The sequence below is a fragment of the Chaetodon auriga genome, chromosome 14, assembly GCF_051107435.1.
Source record: "Chaetodon auriga isolate fChaAug3 chromosome 14, fChaAug3.hap1, whole genome shotgun sequence".
Lineage (NCBI taxonomy): Eukaryota > Metazoa > Chordata > Actinopteri > Chaetodontiformes > Chaetodontidae > Chaetodon > Chaetodon auriga.
This window is the reverse complement of record NC_135087.1, coordinates 5,339,386-5,362,212: the sequence shown is the minus strand read 5'-3', so window position 1 is coordinate 5,362,212 and position 22,827 is coordinate 5,339,386. Positions and strand designations below refer to the sequence as shown.

The 22,827-nt window shown below is 43.9% G+C and overlaps 2 protein-coding genes across 8 annotated transcripts in view; both read right to left on the bottom strand.

Annotated features, from left to right (window-relative positions):
* Positions 1–106: 106 nt before the first annotated feature.
* On the bottom strand, positions 107–15,729 carry snap23.1 (synaptosome associated protein 23.1). 7 transcript variants are annotated; one of them, XR_013078161.1, is made up of 9 exons: positions 15,585–15,729; positions 11,314–11,428; positions 7,029–7,070; positions 6,493–6,541; positions 5,549–5,666; positions 3,596–3,769; positions 3,318–3,462; positions 678–2,370; positions 107–634 (listed from the first exon to the last, which is right to left on the bottom strand). XR_013078161.1 is itself a non-coding variant. In XM_076748985.1 (9 exons), the coding sequence occupies exons 4-9, from the start codon at positions 7,047–7,049 to the stop codon at positions 2,308–2,310; spliced, it is 570 nt and encodes a 189-aa protein (XP_076605100.1). In that variant the 5' UTR covers positions 7,050–7,070; positions 9,591–9,652; positions 11,314–11,428; positions 15,585–15,723; the 3' UTR covers positions 107–2,307. The 7 variants fall into 7 exon arrangements, 5 of the variants coding, with proteins under 5 accessions (XP_076605100.1, XP_076605101.1, XP_076605098.1 ...); XR_013078162.1 differs by having other exon boundaries at positions 107–637; positions 15,585–15,707; XM_076748985.1 differs by adding an exon at positions 9,591–9,652 and having other exon boundaries at positions 107–2,370; positions 15,585–15,723.
* A 4,905-nt stretch (positions 15,730–20,634) lies between these two features.
* The window catches only part of efna2a (ephrin-A2a), a 74,886-nt gene continuing 72,693 nt past the window's right edge, over positions 20,635–22,827 (bottom strand). Inside the window, exon 4 of the mRNA XM_076749280.1 lies at positions 20,635–22,453. Coding sequence (XP_076605395.1) covers positions 22,329–22,453 — 125 coding nt within the window. The 3' untranslated portion in view covers positions 20,635–22,328. The remainder of the gene's footprint in view (positions 22,454–22,827) is intronic.

The window sequence follows — 22,827 nt, the reverse complement described above, 5'->3', positions numbered from 1 at the left end:
CCCCCTTTGGAAATTCATGTCCACTGTTGTGCCTTTGCTTATTTTTAATGAATACTGACTTTACCAGGATTGTTAATACATTAAAAAAAAAAAAGGTGCAATAAAATGAATTTCAAAATAGATTTATTGAGTACAAACAATTTAACAGAGGCAGGCGTGAAACAAAAGGCATGTCTCTGACTTTGCTGAACAGTCATCCGTTAAGCTCATTTCAGATAAGACGAGCTGCATATGAACATATTCAAAGTAGACAAAACGGTCGGATTTACATTCCAGTGGCTGTTGGTACAACAATGAATAAACAGCCTGAAGACGGCGAGGCAGCCTCAGGCTAAACTAATTAGATCTCAGCTGACAAGTAAGGGCTGAGGATGATCACTTACAGCAATACAAAGCCCTGAAAGACACTTCAGCTCTGTCTTTACGAACTCAATAGGTGTACGCCTGCAGCACAGCACGCGAATTATCATTTTTCTTCAAAACAAATAAGCCAGAAGATGCATGTGAGAGATACTCGCAGTATATTGTATTACTTTATCATTAGCCAATTTTCCGCAGCGAGACCTCGGCAGAGCCCGCCAGGCCTCCCTCTGCGTCTGTTAACCCTTTAGACGTCGTTCATTTACATGCACGGCTTCTGCATCCTGCTGCCAGCGTTCATTTCCCAGCGCGGCTACGAGAAGACAAACGATGCTTTCCACGGTCAGATGTTATCATTTCGCCGTAGCTCTGCTGTGAAAACTGGCTATTTACAGAACAGATGCAAAGAGCAGCTGTTGGAGATACGATGGCTGTTACAACACAACCACGGCCCGTCCATGCAGGCGCCGACGGGCTTCCTGCGCGTCCTCCCGTTTCTGAATTCAGCATTTCCCTGACTAACATCTTTCATTTTTCAAGCAGAAAACTGCCGCCATGATGACGATGACCTTGCGAGCCAGTATGAGAAATTAGAGCGGATTAAACAACGCGCAGTATTTCAGAGCTCAACATTTGTTTTTCTACTTTTACAGACTGTAATCAGAAAACTGGAGGAAATTAATTTTCCACACTTTACCAGACTTACGTAGGACCCCCGCAGAGGCTGTTAAATCTCCTCCTGGGTGCTATAAATCTCTATTACCCAGGAGGTGACAAAGGAAGAATGAATCAGATTAACAGAGCGACACGTTTACTACACAGCTACAGTTTGTCTCAGTATTTACATCGACGCCGCGGTCACGAGGCACAGCAGCTGATCCACTCACGACAGATCTACCGCTGTCACACCGCTCGTGTGTTTCCGTCTTCAGTGTCGTCATGAATGAAACTAGATGTCACGGAGGAGGTGACGATGAACACTCCTCCTGACGCTTACTGACCCTCCTTCACATCTGAAGGACAAGCGATTGCTATATATATTAAAAAGTTGTCGCAGAAGAGTTCCCACCTCGTCAGTAGTCCGAAAACGAAAACACGAAACTGCGATCATTGAGGGGAAGGTGCTTTGAATTCCAGCATGAAAGGAGTTACCATGAACTCACTCCAAAGCACAACATTTGATGTTTTCTCTTTTTTTTGAAACGGCTCTTTCATCAGAACAAAGTGTTAAAAAAACAAACACAACTTTATTCACAAGTCTTTTCTGCTTGATAATAATTAAATAAGCATGTCATCTCATAACAGCACACCATACAATACACTTAATTACACATGGAACCAGTAAGGATTTGAGGAAGATACATGTTTCAGATTAAAGTCGATGCTTTATGATTAAACTACACGCATCTGTATGGAGATAGGAGCAACAGGGGGTGATGCATAAATTAAGGCTGCGCCGGGTATCGCTGACAGACGGCTAATGAGCGCGGATGCGTGACCTGATCCGTACAAACCAGAGACGCACGCAGACGTTCAAAGAGAAAGGCGACACAAAGGAAAAGAAAAAATAAGAACGAACAGCAGCCGACCTGTGCTACTTCCCTTCCTGTGAGCTGAGATATGATACAACAGGTCTGGTGCATATTTGGTATCAAACAGCAGCAGCAGGCAGTCAGTCACTTCCTCTTTGGTGCAGTTTCTGCTGCCCGTGCTGCTCCTGGAGGTCCAGCATGGCTACGAATACGAGGGTCAAAGGGCGGTCAATTGATAAAAACGTGTAAATGTTTGTGTATTTACTTACAGCTTCCTGCAGTAAAGGCAAGCGCACTGCTGGCAAAAATGTTCTATTTCTTTAGGTCGAAGGGTGTGTGTTCGGCAGTGTGTGTACGGGTGCGGCGACGGCGGCTCGGGGCTGATGGGTAAAACTGGCAGGAGCTGCTTCCTGGTCTACTTGATGAGCTTGTTGGCTCTCTGGTTGGCTTCTTCGATACGAACTCGGTTCATGTCCGCCTGAAACACAGAGAGGAAACGGGTCAATTTCTGCTCGTTTAGCGATTCACCGACTGTAAATACATTTGAAAACATTCACGTGGAGTTTTTCCACCCGCACTGCTCCGGAGCAGTTTTAGGAGAACACACGTGCGTGACGCTGACATGATGCACAGCTCAGCTAACGGTTTCTCACTTTCCCACTGACAGACAGGTGGCATTAATGTGCTGACAAAGGCGGAGAAGAAGTCGACATGGATATAAAACAATGCAGGAAAGAAAGAAAAACGCTTTATGAAGAAGAAAATTGATTTGTTTTTAGACCTGAAGCGGTTTGGGTGAAGAACACTGAATGTAACATAACTTTTGTTTGTTTTTAACAAAAGCTCCACGGGGCTCCTTTAACATGAACGCACTTAATTGCCTTCACTCCAACCCAATGCAGAGTTCTTTAAAAGGCGCCCTGTGGTGTTTTCTTGTAAAAAGACAAAGTTCTGTTTACATTCAGTGTTCCTCTCTGTAAACTGTGCATCCTCCAGGCCTAACAAATATGCTGAATGCGTTTCCTTCCTCATGAATCTTTTGCAAAGCTGATTTTTAAAACCGTTTTAAATCCACCGTCGTTCACCACCCCGGCACTGCAGCCGACTGCCAATCAGCCGAACAGCGTGAAACCTCCGGCAGGTGTGTGTGTGTGTGTGTGTGTGTGTGTCGTGGTGCTTGTGCACTTGTAAAAGTGGAGCTCCATAGTGCTACTGGTGGTGAAAAACTCCACAGGAAACCTTAAATTTGGCTTTCAAGCTCAACATGATGAACAGCAAAGACTCAGAAAAAAAAAAAGAAAATGAGCCTTTTGGGGCTTTCTGCAAATTTTAGGACATTTAACTCTGGAGGGTTGAGGTGATGGAGCGTGCTCAGGAAGCGCGAGCACACAAATGAAAATGCACACCACCATCTCGGACTCCTACCTTGGCGGTGATGCCGTCGATCTGTTTGTTCTGCTTGTCTATCTCGGCGCCCATGTCCACGGCCATGGTCTTCAGGTTCCCGATGATGCTGCCCACCGCGTTCAGGTTGTCCTCCATCTCATCCTCGCGTGCATCGTTGGTTACCCTGCACCGCGAATGGGAATTTGTTTCGATATGTCATTTGTGACCAGCACAGCTGAAGACTTAACGTCTTTTCTAGATTAACAAGCTTCTGACGACAGCGTGGTGAAACACTGTTGAGACGACCAGGAGCCCACCTCTTGATGTACGGGCCCGAGGGCGCCTGGGCGTTCACCTGGGCAGCCTGGCCATTGCGCACAGCTGAGGGCTGCCTCGAGACCACTTTTGATCCATTGGAGTCGCCCTCGCCCTCGCCTCCTCCAAGACCCCAGGTGCGCTTGTATCGTGAGTCGTGCTCGATTGACGACACCCTGGAGGAAAAGCAGGAGGTCACCACAAACCAGGGAAACCCGGAGGTGTTTGAATCTAAACGAGGAGAGTGTTAACGAAACCACAACAACATGGATCTCTACACGAAAGCGTCTGCGAGAGGTTTATAAGGCAGCTACAGTCACAGACGCTCATTGATCTGAAGGAAGTTAGAGAGATTCCCTACCTTATCGTATGGTACTCATCAAAGAATCCTCTTCTCCAATGTGAAAGCATTGTGGGGAGATTTTTTTTCCACGTTTAGAAGCAGATACGATCTTACTATGCACACACAAACACACACAGACACACACAGACACACACAGACACACACAGACACACACACTGCATGTGGATATGGTTTGATGGAGGGAGCTTTAAGCATGCCCAGCGCAGAGCGGTACACCTGTCATGTCCCCTACTCGGTCACAAGCCGTTGGGAACGCTCACAAACTGTATCTGCAATCTTTCTGACCAGAAAATTGACGTTTGACATGCAAATTTGTATTTTCTTCTCTCCACACGACAATCTGCTATCACGAGTTCACGCCGCGCTGATGTGAAATCACCCTGACAGATCAGAGGCCTGTCATGGAAACGTTCGATCCCCTGATAATAGAGTCGCTGCTGGTTCCACAACTGTTTTTCCCACTTCTTTATTCCCATCTTAAATCTGTCTTTTATCGACACCCTCAGTGTTACTCGACACAGAAACACAGGACTCTCCTGGATAAAAGAACAGTCCTACAGGTTTGTGGAACGAGCGCCAGCTTTAATTATTTCCACCTCGTTATGGAGAAATCACGCTCTGTCTGTGAGGCATGGCAGGCCGCTCGAAACGCCACGACAACCACGAGCATCGGCTGCTGTTGCTATGGAGAAGCAGCCGGGGATGCAGAGCGGCGGAGAATTCAAAATGCTTTGATGTTTCAGCTGGGAACAAAACACAGTGCCATAGATGTGATCATGTTATTATTACTTTAATCAGCACCGTGAACCTTAATGTCTGACAGCTGTTAGAGGCACTTTGAAGAGAGTTTTAAACTCCCATCTCACCTTATTCTTCTTTTAATATACAAAAGCTGGCACCTGTGACACTTTTTCATACAGATATTTTGTGTTCGTCCTGATGGTTGAACCTGGAGAACGTCATGGTCGTCCGAGCAGTCACTTCTGGAAGCAGCCTGCCTGAACCAGCTCTTCACAACTCAACTTTACACATGATGTAAAATGTGCGAATGTTCAGAAACTTCAGCTGTTTTATGCAGCCTCCTTGCTGGTTTGCTTTGTACTGACAACAGCAAGCTGTGTCTCCATGTGACTGTCAACCTTTAAAATGTCCCAAAAACATCAAAAGTTGATGTATAGGTGAAGTTATGCGCAGATGTAATGAACAGAGCAGAGGAAGCAGAGGTCCAAACAAAACCAGCCGTTAGCTGATGGCCAACAAACCTCAAAGAAGAGGAAAGAAAACCAGGGAGCTTGGCCAAGACAAAAACCACCTCAAGCGAGTGTTAAACCTTTTTTTTGGAAAGGTTTGTTAGAATTTTGTCGTTTCCATCAAACCTTTTCTAACGCTCAAAGTCCAAAACGAGCCGAAAAACATGCTGCTGGGAACACGGCTACCGTGAAGTTCATTCACTTTTCTGTTCAAACCATCCCTCCTCCATAAATTTTCATGACCACACACACACACACGCACACACACACACACAGAGGGAAAAAAGCGTGCTAACACAGCGGCGGTGTGCAGCCGTCAGCAGCTCTGCAGCACAGTGTACCTGTCACAGGGGCAGACGCAGAGGCCGCAGCACTTGGAGAGGTCAGTCAGGTTTTTCTCAGCCTGTCTCATGTCCTGGTTGATCTGGTCCATGCCCTCCTCCACACGCCTCAGCTGCTCTGAAACACAGCACACGGCACCACGTCAGAATCTCCTTTTCTGCCATTCACACAGCAGGAATTTGTCTTACTGCTCATTTGGTTTTGTTTATTCATCCATTTTTAGACCAGATTAGATTAAACTTCAATGATCTGTGTGAGGAATCCTAAATTGGGTCAATAACTGGGTCACTGCAGCAGCAACCAAAAAAAAAAAAAAAAAAAAGGGATCAAGATAACAAAAAAATAACAAGCTGCAGGTAGTACAACAAATAATTACAGATGCACATGTTTAAACAGGGGAAGCATCGTGGACGGCACGTGTCCTGAGAGCACAAAAAAACAAAAAACTGCTGAGAAGATCGTTAATGAAGTAACACGCCAGTTTGGCCCCATAAATAAAAACATTGTTGATCATTGTGGCCGAATGTGATGCACACAAACAGCTTTTTCTAATTTCAATACCGCCGCCCTCAGGGAAGCGAAACAGCTTTATTAGCACCTCTTCTGCTTTTTAATGCTACAGTTTCTATTTAAAATGTGGAACATTTCTTTTGACATAAAATAATTAATGGCACTTTTTCTATAGTGGACACATCCTTGAGAGTTTCCCCGTATTAAAAAAAAGATTCTGTAAATATCAAAACAGGAAATCTGCTCCATCATCTCTAAACGACTGAGATAGAAGTTATTGAAATAACGAAATTCGCTTGACTTTCACATTGTTGCACAGTGACGAGGTTTAGTCCAGCTGCAACGAAAACTTTGCAACTTGCAAACAAACTAGAGAATTCACTTTAAAGGTGAAAAAGAGGTGGCAAACCAGCAGTGCTCATGTGTTATTTACCTCCTTGCTGGTCGAGCATCACCATGGTGTTGACACCGGTCTGTTTGCTCTGAAAACACAGGAGTCACACACATTCAGAACCAAAGAAAAGCTCACAGACAGAGTTATGTTTGATAAAGAAGGCAAATAATTTGGGTTTAATACTTAGAAACTTAATACAAAGACGTGTAGTAATCAATATCTGAAAAAACCTTTTTCTTGCAATGCTACCACTTCTCAAAACCCTCAAAACGTTAAGTCTCAAACTATTAACAGCGGCCTTAACGCTGCTGTGAAAGGAGAACATAAACTGTTCAATTCAGATCTTTAATCACATCAATGTAAAAATCTGATCCCATTTCAAGCATTCAAAGAATTTCTGAAGAATTGGGAAATGAATCCGCCGCTGAAATTGTCATGCATTGAGAGGAGATTTCCTTTACCCTCATCCAGGTAGGGACCAATTATGAGCCAACACAGACCCGCTGTGCGCTCAGCAAAACACAGCTGTAGGATGATACATGCCGCGCTTCAGCAGCAAACCGTCAAAGTCTCACCTCCTCTGCCATCTGCAGCATCCTCCGTGTGCTTTCCAGCGACTGTGGAGGAGAAAGCAGGAGGCGTTAGAGAGCACAAAGAGGCGAGCAAGTTTCTTATCTGAGGGCAATTTGCACAGAGAACGAGGAGAAAGAAAGAGAGACAGAAACAGAGAGACTAAGATTGATTTGGAGTCCATTCAAAAAAACAGGGCTGATACATTTCTGTGTTTGGCTGCTTCAGGTAACAAAACACGACCTTGCAAACAAAATCAGAACTTTTTTCCCGCGGGACTGAACTAGCGCCTCGTATTCTGACAGGACATTTTAGAGCTGGGACTCTTTGTTTATGCTGGGACAGATGGACCAGATGTCAAACCCAGACAGGGTTTTCCATCTATCGGGCCTCTATCTGGATCTGGTTCTTGGAGTTAATTTAAACAAAACAATGGACAGGTGTGAATGTGGCCTGAAAAGACGGAGCGATGGAGCGGAGGGAGAGCAGAGCGGCACGGGGGAATTAACAAGGAGACAATAAGAAGTGGAGCGAGATAAGAGGGATAAGGCAAATGGAAAGATACACGTGATAAGAACAACATGGAGGGGGACGCCACAACATTAATATTCATAAAGTTATGAAAGCAGATGGTGACAAATCTGTAAAATCAGTGCAAAGCTATAAGATCCTGTCACTGCACGTCCACATTTCAACACTGTGAGAGAACACGAGATCATGTATTTACTGCACGTTGTTAGAAAATCAAGTCTGGTTCAGTTTATTTTCCTGTTTGTTCATGTCTGAGCTTATTTACTGTTATATTAAAATCAATAAAATCGTGAAAAATGCCCATCTAACGCCTGAAGTGACGTCTTTGAACTGCTTCTTTTGTCAGTTCAGTTTCCAATCACACGAGACAAAGAAAAGCAGGAAATGCTCATAACTGAGAAGAATCCTTCAAGATCACTTCAACAATCAGCTGATTATCAGATCAGTTTGAACAGATTTCTGATGATCGATGTATCAGTTCAGCTCCGGAGCTTAAATGACGGCTCCAGCTCAGAGAAATGACGGCATCGTGTTTCCACACTGATGATGATTTTCTGCTTCAGTTGTGTTCATTAACTCAGCCTAAAATATTGTTTTAGTATATTGACTGTATATAAACAGAAGTATCTGATTAAAATAAAGAAATGTGAAATTGGAGAAATTTGCCAAATCTGCACCACTTTACTGCTTTAATATAGAGCTCAAACGACGTGTTCATTAAAACTGATATTGAAATATTTTGAGGAGAACTCGTTCAAGTAATTTTTGCAAAGCTTCCAGCTTCTTACATGTGAAGATTTTCTGTTTACTGGATTAACAAAAAGAAGCTATTTTGTGTTTTTCACATTTTACACACCGAACGATCGACAGCTTTCTAACAACAACAACAACAACAACGACAACAACAATCAACAGATTGACATAAATGAATCGTCAAAAAAGTATTTTTCAAGGAAGAAAAGGACAAATTTTCCCTAGTTCAGCCTCTCAAATACAAGAATTTTTATGACGTATGAGAGTAAACTGAATGTTTTTGAGTTTTCCATTTTCTGACATAAGCTTATAAGACAGCACACGCAAAAAAATACTAACAAAAACCAGTGTTTATAATGAATAATATTTGGTTTGAGGATAATTTGGTTTGAGGATCTGAGTCACAGCTCCAGAGATCCTGCGTATCGCTGCCTCTTAACTCGGCCTGATCAAGTCATGTGAGTCCGGCTGGCACACAAGTTAACACAAACAAAAGCACGCATGCACAAAGAGTCACAAAGGTTGACAGCGAACTGGAATGCAGTCAGTTCAGGTGAGATACGCCTTCGCGTCTCTATTAATAGCGAGTGTTTTACAGACGGCAGAGCATCCAAAGGAGCGAAGTGTCTCAGGGCACGACTCCATTGTTACCGTCGCTAATGAACTGCTAACAACAGACAGTGGGGACCCGATTCCTCAATCTCTGTGTTGTGTTTGCTGTGAATACATTAATCAGCGAGTTGAGAAAGAGACAAACATGGAATTGGCGAGAGGGACGTGTTGAGCTCAGCCAGGTTTCTGTTGGCTTAGCCAGAACGTCGCTTGGGTGGATAAACATTACATTGCGTCTCCTAAAATCCTTGAACTTGGCTAATTAAGCCCGAAATCGCTGTCTTCGCCAAATTTTCCAGATTGGGGTGCTGTGACGAATCTTTGAGATGCAGACAATGGTGTGGTATTTTTATCGTTTGTTTGGGACGGCTTAAATGGAAGAGGAGTCAGGTGAGGGAGGCGCAGGTTCCAGCAAACTACATGCAAGGCTTTTGAAACATAAAACTCGCCATCATTCGACCACAAAAAGCAGAGAAACACACGACGGGTATTAGGTGGAAGCACACACAACCCATTTAAAGAACTTCAACACAATGCTGAAGAGCGCAGAAGCCGGTTTTAATCACGGGACAGCGTCTGTTAGACGTCCTAAAAACAATCTTATCATAGCAAATTCCGATGTTGCCCTGATACATAACCATGCTCTGGCTCTGGGTAAGCACTACTCATACCTGAAACGCTCAGAGTGGTAAGTAGCATTAGCAGGATGGACCCTCCCATGCCCTGCTATGAGCTGCTAAGTCAACCCGGCAGCAGCAAAAGGAAGGAAGAGAAGAAGAAGAAGAAGAGAAAAATCGCAGGTTAAGTCAGAAAGCACACACAGAGAGGAAACACACGCAGTCAAGAAAATGAAAGAGTACAAAAAACACACACAGACAATTAGCCGAGTGGAAATCAGTGGAAGGTGCAGTGTGGAGCCACAAGCCCGGATAAAGTAAGCTAATTTGCCTCCATTTGAGTCAGATGGCTGATCATACGATGCCCCGGAGTGCTGATTAAACAATCAGCTCTGTGATAATAAAACGCTTAGATATAGCTGACAACATTCAAACTGTCAGGACCACAGAGCGGTGAGGGAGCTAAATTAGGCGTAAAGCTCACACATTTCCTATTAATGGCTGGCTCAATAATCAGCTGTGAATGCAATGAATGTAATTACCCGCTGCTGCTCTTTGAGCGCTGCGTCGAGGCAACCTCAGGATTACACGTCGCATTTTTCCCCCTCACTGATGCTTTTCCAGCTACGCCAAAAATTGATGATTTTCAGCATGGTTATGTAGATAATGGTTATTTAATGACAAGAACGCTAAATCTTGATTATTTTAGTAGGTGTGATTAAATTAAATATTTCAATAATTTGCACTGTGGACATTTAAGACATTACATAGTTTGATATTTAGGGGAAATATGCTTATTTGCCTTCTTGCTGAAGATAGAAGAATAAATTGACACCTTCTCACATCTGTACTCACATGTGAAGCTAAAGCCAGCAGGTGATCAGCTTAGCTTATTTTCTCTTTTTGATTAATTTCTTAGACAGAGTCAGACTTGCCATTTCCTCCACCTTCCAGTTTTTATGCTAAGCTAAGCTAACTAGGTTAACTTACAGACTTTGCATTCTCAGCCCCTGCGTTGTTTGTTTGGCTTCATTTCAATTTGAACAACAGTGGTTTTACATTTGAGACAAATCAGCTGTCTTCACTGCACGTTTGTGGATAATTAGCATATGTGCATTAGTCCTTTGGTCATGAATTAAAGGGATACTCCACCCAAAAATCCAAGCTTTTAGTATCAAATACTCATGCACCCTGCCGGTTTGAAAGGTGTCTGTGACAAGTTGCAGGATTGAAGACAGTTGGACTAAAAAAAAATATATATATATAATAAAATAATAAAAAATATATTTATAATAAAAAAAAACATTCATAGAATTGTTTGCTTGCCTGTTGACAAATTTTGCATGTTCAGCTCATGTTGTGTGCGTTCACTAAGACTCTCCAGTAGTGATGTATGGATGGGCTCTAACGCCATCTTGGATGCGCATCAGTCAGCGCCGAAATACATCATTCTTTCCAGGAAACGTCGAAGAGAATTCTTTAGGAAATTACCGAAAAATCCAGAGGAGTTTCTCAAAAAACTCCTGCAAACATTCTCCACTTCCCAACTGTCCGACTGTGTGCTCAGTATGTTCCAGACACTCATGGATTCATCGTGGCTTCTGCCTGTAGCTCAGCACAGCTTTGGCATTTGATACTAAAACACCTTTGGGTGGAAAATTAAGTTTCATTTTCACTCAGAGAGAAACAGACAATGAGAGGATGAGGGAGGGAGGTAGGGATTCTGTGTGTGTGTGTGTGTGTGTGTGTGTGTGTGTGTGTGTGTGAGACTCAGTACCTCGTCAGTCACTTGGTTGGCCCTCGCTGTCATCTGCTCCACAGTCATGTCGTCCATGTTGCTGCTGTCCTGTTTGGAGGCTCCCCCCGTGGCACCGAGCTCTATGTTCTGCGGCCTGGAAGAGCAGCAGATTTCAAAGGTCACTCGCTGACGCCTCATTGGGGGATGTCAATTATCATAAAGCTTGGCGGCTCACACCAATCTGAGACCTTGCATAAACACGCTGCCGGCCAAGGCCTGTGTCACGCAGACAAGGCTGCTCCTCAAACAAACCGATGAGGGCGTCCTCTCGTTCCTCCATCCAAACTCTGCCATTTCCACCAGCTGACTCTTCAATTGACTTCACTATGAGCTGATTGGCTGCCTCAGCCAACCTGAGATGCTAAAACACTTTAATCTCATTGTGAATCTGTGGTCTGAACTTGGCTTCACTGGTTTCAGATATGAGGTTTCTTTGAATTTCTCTTTCTCAAATAATGATAAATTAGTGACATAATAAGCAACTGACTGATTAACTATAACCAGTAAGAGCTTTGGTTTGATGAAACCAACCAGTAGCCCTAATTTAAATCCTCCTGTTTGAATGTTATGTACATCAAGGTTTAGCATCTCATTCTACAGCACATCCTGATGCCACAGTACCAGTCAGGGCTCCCTGCTGTGGGGTATTTCTTAAATATGGAGAACACATTTACAAACCTAACATTTCACTGCATGAGAACGTCAACATACGTCCACGTCAACGGTATGGAGCGGGAAGAGGCAGATGCAAATCCTAAACAAATCAAGAGCCTTTTCCTGCCCCTGAAGGAGGGTTAGGAGTCTGAATACATACAGCAGGCCCGCTAATAAAGGAAGCAAATCAATTCTAAAGACAAAGCAAAGCTGTCTTTTGGTGAGCCTGGAGCAGTTCCCTGTTTGTGTAAAGCTTAGCTGCTGTGTGGCTAGCAGAATGTATGCTAACGATGATGGAGGAGCGATAAGGAGGCTGCGATAGGGAAATCACATTCACGAGACTGGAGGTCAGTAACCGGTGGAAATACGCAAAACATTACCAAGATTACGACAATACAAATCAGACATTAAAAAAAAGCAGAGGGATGAAACGATAAGACTTCAATTAAGTCTGTATAAATAAATGATACAGTGGCTCGTGGCCACAAAGGGTCACACTGTGGCCACCATGTTTGATCAGGTCTCCTGAGCCTTCGCCATCGCGCTGCTACCTGATTCTTTTTGCACATTTAAATTCAACATTGTACAAAAACAGAAAACAGTACTCGCCTCTGGGTAGCTACCAACATGTACTGCATTCATGTATGATGTGTATTCCTTACAGAAGAACTAGGAGGGCTACAGCTGAAGTGCGTATTATACCAGCGGTACCTGCAGGCAGTGATTCACATCAGCAGAGAGAGGAGGAAAGAGGACGGGATGAATGACTGATACTCGCTGATGTCTGTACTCGTCAGACTTTCTAAACTTCACTCAGTGTTGTCATGTCAGGTTTCCAGTGAGATACCGAGTTTATACAGTGATGCTGCTGCTGTAAACTTCACTGCTGCTGCTGCGGAAACAACTTTTCACTATGTTTAAAATGTGTCTGCATATATTGATGCAACTAGTTACTAATGGAAAATAACTGATAAGAGAATCAACAAAAATAAATCATGTCACTCTGTCAATGTCTTCAAGGAGTCAAGGACGGTCGCATTAAGTTCAACTGCTCTTTCTGTAGTTTTTGCATCACAGGTTGAGGGGTTTGCACGTCCATGGGGTGACGGCTTAAAAACATTAGCCTCTATGCCTGTGATCATAAATCATATATTTTATACAATAACATAACTTTATGGAAAGACTGTGATACGCTACAACTATTGGCTGAAAGGCGGGTTTGCTAATTCACTGCTGATATTTGTAAAAAAAAAAAAGAGAAATATCATTCCTAAATGCTTAACACTGAGTGCTTAAGTCTCATTTCTTGAATCACAAAAACTATTAATGTAGTTATCCTACTGACGCCACAGCTGATCACGTCAGGAAAACTTGAGCCACGTCCGCCTTTGACAGGCTCTGCCTTTAGATAAAGATTTAAATTTCATCATCTTGCACAATATGTACAACAGCAGCACAAGACAAGGACGTGTCGCTGAGAAGCTTTTACTGTAAACCAGCAGCAGGAAGTGTTGGTCGTGGTTTGCCGCTTAGGGCCACTCATGGAGAAAGTTGACATTTTGTGCTTTCAGTTTATTTCCAAACATTTCAAAATGAACACAACTGCACCGGCAGGCAGACGCAGGCCGCAGTTGAGTGATAGCTGTGTTTTCGCTGTGTTTTTCCAGGTAATCCATTTGGAGATGCATTATGACCACAGCACGCGTGAGCCAGGCGGCCCTGCAGAACGCTTTAGCGGACAGAAATCCAATCCAAACAAAATCTGATTCGCGCATTAAGCGACTTTCGTGCGGTCCAGCATGACAGGATGCACCGAAACGACTGGTGCGGCGGCAGCCTCGGACAACCTTCGGCGCAGGAGGTAACACGAGATCAAGATCATCATGAGCAAAAGCCTTAAGCTTGTTTTCTGTGATGCAGGAAGGCTGCAGTTTCAAGGACAGACGCAGCTGAACATAAACCCTGCTCTGTCTTTATTCCAGCTTTTTAAAAAGACGCCAACGTTCAGGAAACAGCTTTATTCCCTTCTCATTTTCTTCCTCTCCTGTCATCCGCTTTTACTTCAAACTTCGACTGACATGTTGTTTTCCAAATAACCCCTGAACTCCGAGTTCCCTTTCCTGCAGCAACTAACATCCTAAAAAAAAAAAAAAGAGACAGGGAAAATGGATAGTCTACTTGGCAGACAGATCAGAGGATTTAATGTTGTTGACTCTGCATCTTTTTTTTTTTTCTTTCCTTTTTTGGAAAGAGGGCACTTGATTCACACAGGCTTGACTGCTTTTTCCTAACTGATTATTGGACTTGGCAAGACACTGATGTGAATTTACAACTGCAACACAGACTATCTTGATAAGTCACAGGCGGAGATGAACACGCCGACACTAAAAGATCAATCACGTGTGCCACTAAAGCAGATCTCTCTATAGCTGGGTATTGATTCATCATCACTTGAGCCACACATGGGTAAATACTTTTGTTCCCTGGGCAATTTGAGCCTATCATCACACACCAGTAAGACCTATATTTTCACACTTTACACTCGATAACAACACCAGACTGAGACGACAGATTACATGTGTCCACAGCAGCAAGAGGAGCGCTTCAACGGGCCTTGAGGACATCACCCGTCCACGTTATAGTGTCCTCGCAGCATCAACAGAAAGTGTCGAGCACAAAGGCCCCTACAGGGAAACACATTTCTCGTTCCTCAACCCAAACCTGTTCCTCCAGATATGACTGCACAACAGGTTGACGTCTTTTCTTATTCTCCTCATCATGCTGGGCTCATATCCTCCTTCTGGATCTCTGTCACAAACATTTTTGTTCCTGCAGCACGTCCTCAATGATGCCAACACATTTCTGTTGGCTATATGTGAACTGTGAAATACTTAAGCCAGGGTGGGTTGATTGAAAATGCTGATCTGTGAGCCTGAACAGGCAACAAGAGGGCCAATAACACCATGCTGTGTAGACAAAACCTAAACATGACCTTTTATTTCTGTCACAGCTTGACTTATAGGGTACAAAAACAAGTGTCAGCGGTTTTCACCACAGCTGCCAATCATGAGGGAAGACGTTGGGGGAAAATACGACAGACGGTTAATCATTTCCGCTGTTACATTTAAATGGTTGCTGTGGCAGGTTAAGTCACCTGACGCCGGTCATCGTACACACAGAGGAATGAAGCGAAGGGCTGCACATCGATTTAACGAGGGTCACAAACAAGTGACTTTAGGTTAAATGACAAACACGAAGCAAACGCACTCAAAGAGCAGCCCCCCCACACCCAAAGGCACCAACGCTGTGGCTGTAGAGTCACTGGAATAACACTTAAAGAGTTGAAAACAGAGCTGGAACTGTGCCGAAAAGTCCGTCAAAGCAGGTTAAAGTGTCCTTACATTTTCTGAAAAGTTGCTGTCGTGCTCAGGTGTCGTAAACAGGATCCGGGGGCGACTCGTTAACCCAGCTAATGTGCTGCTAGCTTGCTAGTTAGCCAGTTCCGCTTTCCTGTCAAGCTACTCAACGCCCTCACTCAAACAACTACGTTGAAAGGAAAAGGGAGAGATATATTTACCTGGGGAGTCGGTACTTACAGTTAACCCTCCTTGTTTTAAAAAAACGACCTCGTTACTCCTCCTTCTTTACGGAATGTGAACTTGGCTCTGGGAACTTCTGGATTCCTTCAGTGGTTCCACCGTCTGGCTGTCCGAAGTGTGTCGGTTGGTGCCTTTAAGTGCTGTCGGAAATATTGCGATTCCATAGTCGGGCTAATAGTAAAGGAAGTACTCTTCGCTTCAGTTGAGCAAAAATAGCAATGAAACAATGATGAAGTTCCCTGAAGTACCTTGAAAATGTACTTAGGTAACGCACCAAGTACTGTAAAGCAGAATGGGTCTTTCAGAGTTTCTACTTTATGTGATCTGGCGTTGTTTTAAAAGATTTAATGTCAAAATCTTAACCTGCAAAGTAATTGTGGTTATGATATAAATGTAGAGGAGTAATGATATAATCTATAATTTCAGTCTCCCATGCAGTACAGTGGAAGTAGAAAGTAGCAGAAAATGGAAATATACAAGGAGACACACAAACCACCTATCTCACAAATTATAGTGAAGTTCAAACTATTTGAGTAAATGTGCTTGATTTCTTTCCATCACAGCAGAGTCGAATCCGTGAAGTAGAAATTAGATTTATTTATTTATTTTTTTGCTTTGCTTTGATAACAATTAGCATAGTTATTTGTTTGGATTTTCATTTATTTTTTCTGGGTTTGTTTGGTAAAATTCATAATGAGTTTTCGCTGCCACATTAGTCAAGAAAACATTTAATTTGAGATGCTGTGCTTCGTCTTAATTCTGCTGCTATAGTAGCACATTATAACCAACCTTTTTTTTTTTTTTCTTCTAAATTTCCCGGTTTTGCTCGAGCAGTTGTATCTCAAACTGCAATCCTCAGAGGAAGGGGCTTTCGATGAGCACGTGAACGCAGCACATGATGGTGCGCATGTCCTGTCATATGACTCCACAGAAGAGGCGCTGCTCATTTTCCCCACATGAGTGCAGCATTTACCCTTCACCCAGACCCCCCCGCCTCCCCCCCCTCCTTCATATTTTACATGAGGACAGACTGCTGGATATTTTTCATAGTGTTTCTGAGAGATGCTCTGAAATCTGAGCCTCTAGCATTGAATCTGCTGTGTAATTCAGCAAGTTTTATGGTTTAAACCACAAAAGCCTGTTCAAGGTGACTGCAAAGACACTAGGCAGAGTGCCAGCCAACGTATCAACTGACAATGTCTACGAGGCAAGTGTGTGTTTTTCCCCCTCTCTAACTGCAGCTAAATATTTTCCCTTGCTGGGTCACCTACAGCTAAATACCTACAAGCTGTACATTGTGTGACAGCTCCGAATTTGCACAAGGGATGCTCCAGAGCTGCCCTCACCGAACTTCCCACGGTGCCTGGATGGTGCCCCGCTCTCTTTGCCCATGTATCTTTTATAGAGTCTACACAGTATGCATTATTCAGCAATAACACACGGTCCATCTGGACTCCTGCGTGTGTGTATCTGTGTGTCTTTGCATGGGTGTGTGGTCCATAGTTAACTTTTCTGTTGTGCCATTTCACCATTTCACGCCACATCCAGCAGTGCTTGAAGAGCTAAGAATTAGTATTTCCTCTATAATTAGCTCAGGTTTAATGTGAGTGTGGCTGACAGAGGATGTGTGTGTGTGTGTGTGTGAGAAAGTGAGAGGGGAAGGAAGGGGCGGAAAGAGAAAGAATAGAAAGTAGTGAGAGAAAGAGAGATAGATTAAGTGAATGTGTAATAGTGACTACAGATGGCACGTTCAGGATCAAGCTCTTTCATCATGCCGTTGCTCATTAATAGAGATGGGAGCGCTGCCCTAATTCCATAATTCCTAAATCATGCCAGTTAGTTGAATACGAGGAGACAAAAGTACAGACGAGAGAGGAGAATGGATTAGCCTATAGCCTAATAATGTGCCTGCGAGAGCGAGAAATCAACAGAGGAGGAGATAAAGGCACAGAAAGACAGAAAAAGAACGCAGAGGGGTCGCCATCTGTATTTCCTGGCTCTCCTTTTTGGTTGTTGCCAAAACCAACATCATATAGGCCAATTTTACTCGCGCCAATTATTGTCCCACGTGTATGCCAGCCAGTGAAAATAGCTGAAATAATCAAGTGATTAATTAAATCTGGAAGAGAATGAGTGGGGATATAACAGCGTGCGTATGTGCATGTGTGTCACCGACGTAGCCCACATCACCAGTTTCTCATGATTTCAAGGAGCACATCTGCTCGTTTCTGGCTCCGCTCCAGCTGTATCACACATCCGTCTCTCCTCTAAGAAGCAGTGGGACATGGGAAGGTCTTGAGGCCTTGCTTGATTGGGCTTAATTTTACATTAGGCTAATTCCGCTGATACCTGATACTTGTCAGGACAAAGAATTGGCTGACCAAGCGTGCATCTCAATATTCAGAGATAATTTCACTCCCTCGTCTCCCTTTCGCTGGAATCTACTCTTTCCCCGTTTGAATTGGGCTCTCGTATGAAGCAATTTGATGGAAACTGGAGACATCGATAGCCATTAGCCCCCTTTGCACAGGAGGACCAAACATGGCAAGCCGAGGCTCATCTATAATTCATGCAGCGCAGTTTTCCCCCCAAAACAACGTTTCTGATATTCTTTTTGCATCACGCTGTCAAAAGAGACGAGTCAGTGGTTTCAAATAACGCTTTTAAAACAGGGCTGATAAATGTTTCAAGCTAGCACTGGCCCTTACAAGCCCCAATGGGAGACGGCGTCTATTGTCTGTCTGTCCCGTTGTGGAGAAAACCCACTGAGCTCAGAGAGCAGAGGAAAAATTTCTTATTCATTTTTTTTTTTTTTTAAAGACATTTAGCCTTTAAACATCGCCAGCATGTAATGTTCCCATGTCTTCCTCAAGGACACCTGACTTTTGAAAGACACATGAACTCTGGTGAGGATCTAACTTTCAAGGCAGTCTCTCTAACCTGTAGGCCACAGAGCTGGAAGAAGCATTCAGACCTTTTACAATGTAAAAATACAGTAAAAGGCCTGCATTTAAAATTCTGCTCCACTAAAAACCTTGACTCGTCTCTTATCATACATTACCTTAATAGGCCTTTAATACTGATGCATGAGCGCGTATGTCACATTTGCACATTTGTGCTGTAGATGGTTGAGGTGCATCCAGCTTCGTGTACAGTTCAATGGTTCCCAGTTTGCTCACGTCCAACAACATTAGAAATCTTTCTCAATCTTTTCTTTTTTTTATATGAAATATTGGATTAATTTACCTCTTCGGGCCTCAAACAGCTATTTAAACAAAACCATGTGAGAAGTTTAGAGGGGAAATCACCTCATAAGTCAAGCTTCAATCCAAATGTAACACAGATTTCAATCAAATTTCCAGAAAACCGGCAGAAGAAAGCGTGTTTCCGTCCCCTGCTGTTACGCAGATGTTAGTAGTTTGAGATAAACAGCTGCTGGTGGTAATTCTCCAGTAAGGCGCCATTAAACTACAGCAGAAGAAGAGCTGAGATGATGTCAGAAATGATGGAAAACTGCTTGAAAACGTGATGGAAATATGGATTTCATGCTTCATGTATTCATTGAAGGAGTCTCCTCATTGCACCACACAGACCTGATGTTTTTATCTGCTGCCATTTTTCACCTCGTGAAGTCATATTTGTGTGTTTCCATCGCTCTTTGTCTCATTTTCTTTTCTATACATCCGCTTTTCCGCCTCAGTAAAATCATTTTTGGGGTTTAAATTTTTTTAAATGTCCAGAATTTTCACACAGATTTTTATTATTGTTAAAAATGGGCATGAAACAGGAAAATGTGACAAGAGGCCCAAACTAGACACTGCTTTTTTTTGGATTTGTCATTTTTATAAGCTTATCTCATGTTTTTTTTTCTAGTAATATCTGTAACTTGTAAGTATGGCTATAAAGTAAATGTAGTGGAGGAACAAAAAACACAATATTTCCTTCTGAAATATAAAGGTGCAGACCGTGTGAATACTCAAGTGAAGTACCTCAAAGTGCAGTATTTGAGTAAATGCACTTAGTTACTCTTCCATCGCCGGTAGGCCGCCCTACCGCAAATCTGATGGAAACGAGAGACGAAAGGCCATCAAGCTATCCGGTCTCCATGTTGTCAGCAGTTCAGATTAGCTGTCACATCGCTGAGGGAGAAACATCTGAAGATTGGAGAGGGTGATTTCATCTGAATAATTTCATGCTTTGACTGGCAGAGCTCACTGCTCACCGTCCCAAGACTTTGACGTCAGAGGGAAATAGACTGGGCAAAAATAGACCCAGGTGCAGTCTAATACATGAATACAATCATCTGCCCTTTAGGGGAGGAAAAAACAACACCAAATGAAAATTAATTCACATTTCCACTGAAGAAATTCCACTCGCTCGGCTTGTTTTTCGAGTAGACAAAGAGACAATCTTTATTTGTGTGTTTCTCTCCTTGCTCTGACTTCTGTGTTTACTTTTGACTGACTGACTTTAATGACTGAGGTCAGCTTCCACAAAAACACCACAAACAGAAAAGGAGACAAACTCATACATGACGCTCAGACCTGGAGGCATCCTACCACTACCAACCATGGATCACAAACCAGAGAAGAAGAACGATAGAAGGACAGCATCAGTGGAATAGAAGAAGAGAAAACACATTTTTTTAATCTTCCACAGGCTATATCCCATCACTGCATCCCACACAGGAGTAATTAACAGTGATTTTAAATGCTACAAAAATAAGATGAAACAGGGAAGGAAGTGCTTCCCCTTGTTTGTGTTTTTGTGTGTGTGTGTGTGTGTGTGTGTGTCTTTGTACATGTGTGTATATGCATGCCATGTCTTTGCAAATGTCTCGATCTGCATGTGCTTTTCTACATATGTCTGTCTCTCCGTGTGTGTGCGTGTGTGTATCTGCACATGGGTCGTCATGTGTGTACGCATGTGTGTGTTCACAGTGCTTACTCATTATGTTCACTTCCCAACATTAAAGAAGTCTCAGTCCCATGACGCACACACACTTTCTCTCCCCCTCCCTCCCTCCCTCCCTCCCTCCCTCCTCTGCTCCCTCTCTCTTTGTGCTGTTCCCTTTATAGTCGTGTCCATGAATGCTCAGAGGAACAGTCCCGTTATCAAAGACTGTGTGTGTGTGTGTGTGTGTGTCTATGTATATGTGTGCATGTGCATGTGTGTTTTTGTGATGCTACCACACACACACACACCTCGCCTCATTTGCCACAGTCTATGCGCTTCCCTTATAGGTTTAACCCTCAGACCCAGGACCAGCTTCAGTCAGTGTTTACGTCCATTGTGATCCGGCCTGGGCTCTGAGGGCTGATTTCCAGTCAGTTTCACCCTGTGGGTCCATTTATCTCCTGGCCCGAGCTAATCCATCAACGACCGAAAGCCAGACAGGAGAAACCGTGTGAGGAGAGAGGTTGAATTTTCCTTTTGATGTCTGAAAAAGTCTCAGGGAGAGCAAGAGAGCGGTAGCAGGGTGTTTTTGATTTCCCCCATGAAAAAATATATCATCATTACAAACGAGATTGATCTGAAGGTTTCACAGTGGTCATGCAACTTGAGTGTCGCCTCCTTTTCTCACCTGTCCTTCGTTCATCCGCGCTCCACCCGCCTCCTGCCCGCCCCCCCACCCGACCATCCCTCCAAAACCCCCGACCCGTTCATCCTGCCAGTCCAAGAGAAGGTACTGTAAGTGACCACAGTCATAATAATACAGAAAGACAAAGAGGTGGGTGACCAGTGGTACATTCATACATGAGAAAGTCATGGTTCCAAAAGTCACCCGACCCAATCGACATTAGACAGTGCTGAAGACGCCTGCGCTGGCCAGGCTGTGATAAATGCTTTGTTTAGAAACATGAATAAGACAAAACACATCCCACCTGAAAATATACACCTCACCAAACCCACCCAGAACACCCCCCCGCACACACACACACCCCGCCCTCCCACTGACACAGGCTATGATTATACTTGCCATTATAATATCCGAGCTCCTCGTTTAAAAATCTAGACTGGGTCTGAAAATATCAACACATATAATATTACATTTCCCATACGGCCGTATTCATTTAAATCTGTGCCCGCATTGTTTTCCCTTTCTTTCCTGCACAGACCGGGTCGCTTTCCTTCTCTCCACCTCTATACATTTGCTCTTTTTCTCGCTGCAGTTGGAGTGGTTCCAGATAGTATAGAATTTCAATTACAATGCAAGCTTGGCCTCTTCCAATTCTTGGTTTGACGATGGGACAGCAATGTGAGAAAAATCCAATTTTTGTGCATCCAGGCCTATCGCTTAATGCATCCTGCCGTGATTGGATGATAGGAATTTCACTGGAACGACAAGTTTAATCATAGCCGCGGCTACATCTACCCCATCGGTGGTCAAAAGTCAATAGTCAAATCAAAAGGACCCCCTGATATGAGTGCAGAGACAGTTCCCTTGTGTTTTTCAGCTGAGAGGTGCCGTTCCACCCAGAGTTCGGGGATCAGAGATGAAGGGCAGCTTCCCAGACACCGTAGGATCCAACCCTCTCAGCCAGGCCAGGGGAGGGTGTCCGTGGCTGGGCCATGGAAGGGGCTGGCAGTGGGGGTGGTTGGTTGGTGGTCGTATAGAGGTGGAGGTGGGAGAGGAGAGGACGGAGACAGAGGGCTTCCCTGAGGGGTGGTGGATTTAGAGGGACAGCCAGCCCAGCCCAGCAGCCCTGGGCGGGAGCTCCAGGAAGAGACGGAGAGGGGTCACAGCCAGGAGGACAGTCCCAGGAGGAGTGAGGCCAGGGCAGCTAACAGGGCCACGGACCCTGGCCTCCAGCTCGGACCTCCGTCAGTCAGGAAGGGCTCCGGAGAATCATATCCCGACCCATCTGAAACGGAGAGAAGAGAGAAAAAGAAAAACGACAAAACATCTGAACTGAGAGAGACACACAGACAGATACAAAGACGAGACGGTCTCCAAAAAAGAAAAAAAAAAAAATGAATGAATTTAAGACAAAGGGTAGACAAGTGGAACTATTAAGAGGGGGTGTGGGGGGGAGGGGGGGGTAGTGAATGACAAACCAAAAACTATCACCCTCAAAAGCCAAGGAAAGGCAGAGAGAAGGCGTCAGAGAGGGATGAGGAGGGGAAGGAGGGAGGAGGAGAAGACGACAGCAACTGAGCTCTGCAGGGGGTTTAACCAACCTAATTACAGTTTAATCACAGAGACTCAGAATCTGGAGCAGCTGACACACACACACAC

What these genes read in the sequence shown, in the direction of transcription:
- snap23.1 (XM_076748981.1), bottom strand. An exon ending in TCGGGCCCGTACATCAAGAG is followed by an intron (nt 3,463 to 3,595) that starts GTGGGCTCCTGG and finishes TTCGCGGTGCAG; the next exon opens with GGTAACCAACGATGCACGCG. An exon ending in TCGACGGCATCACCGCCAAG is followed by an intron (nt 2,371 to 3,317) that starts GTAGGAGTCCGA and finishes TCTGTGTTTCAG; the next exon opens with GCGGACATGAACCGAGTTCG.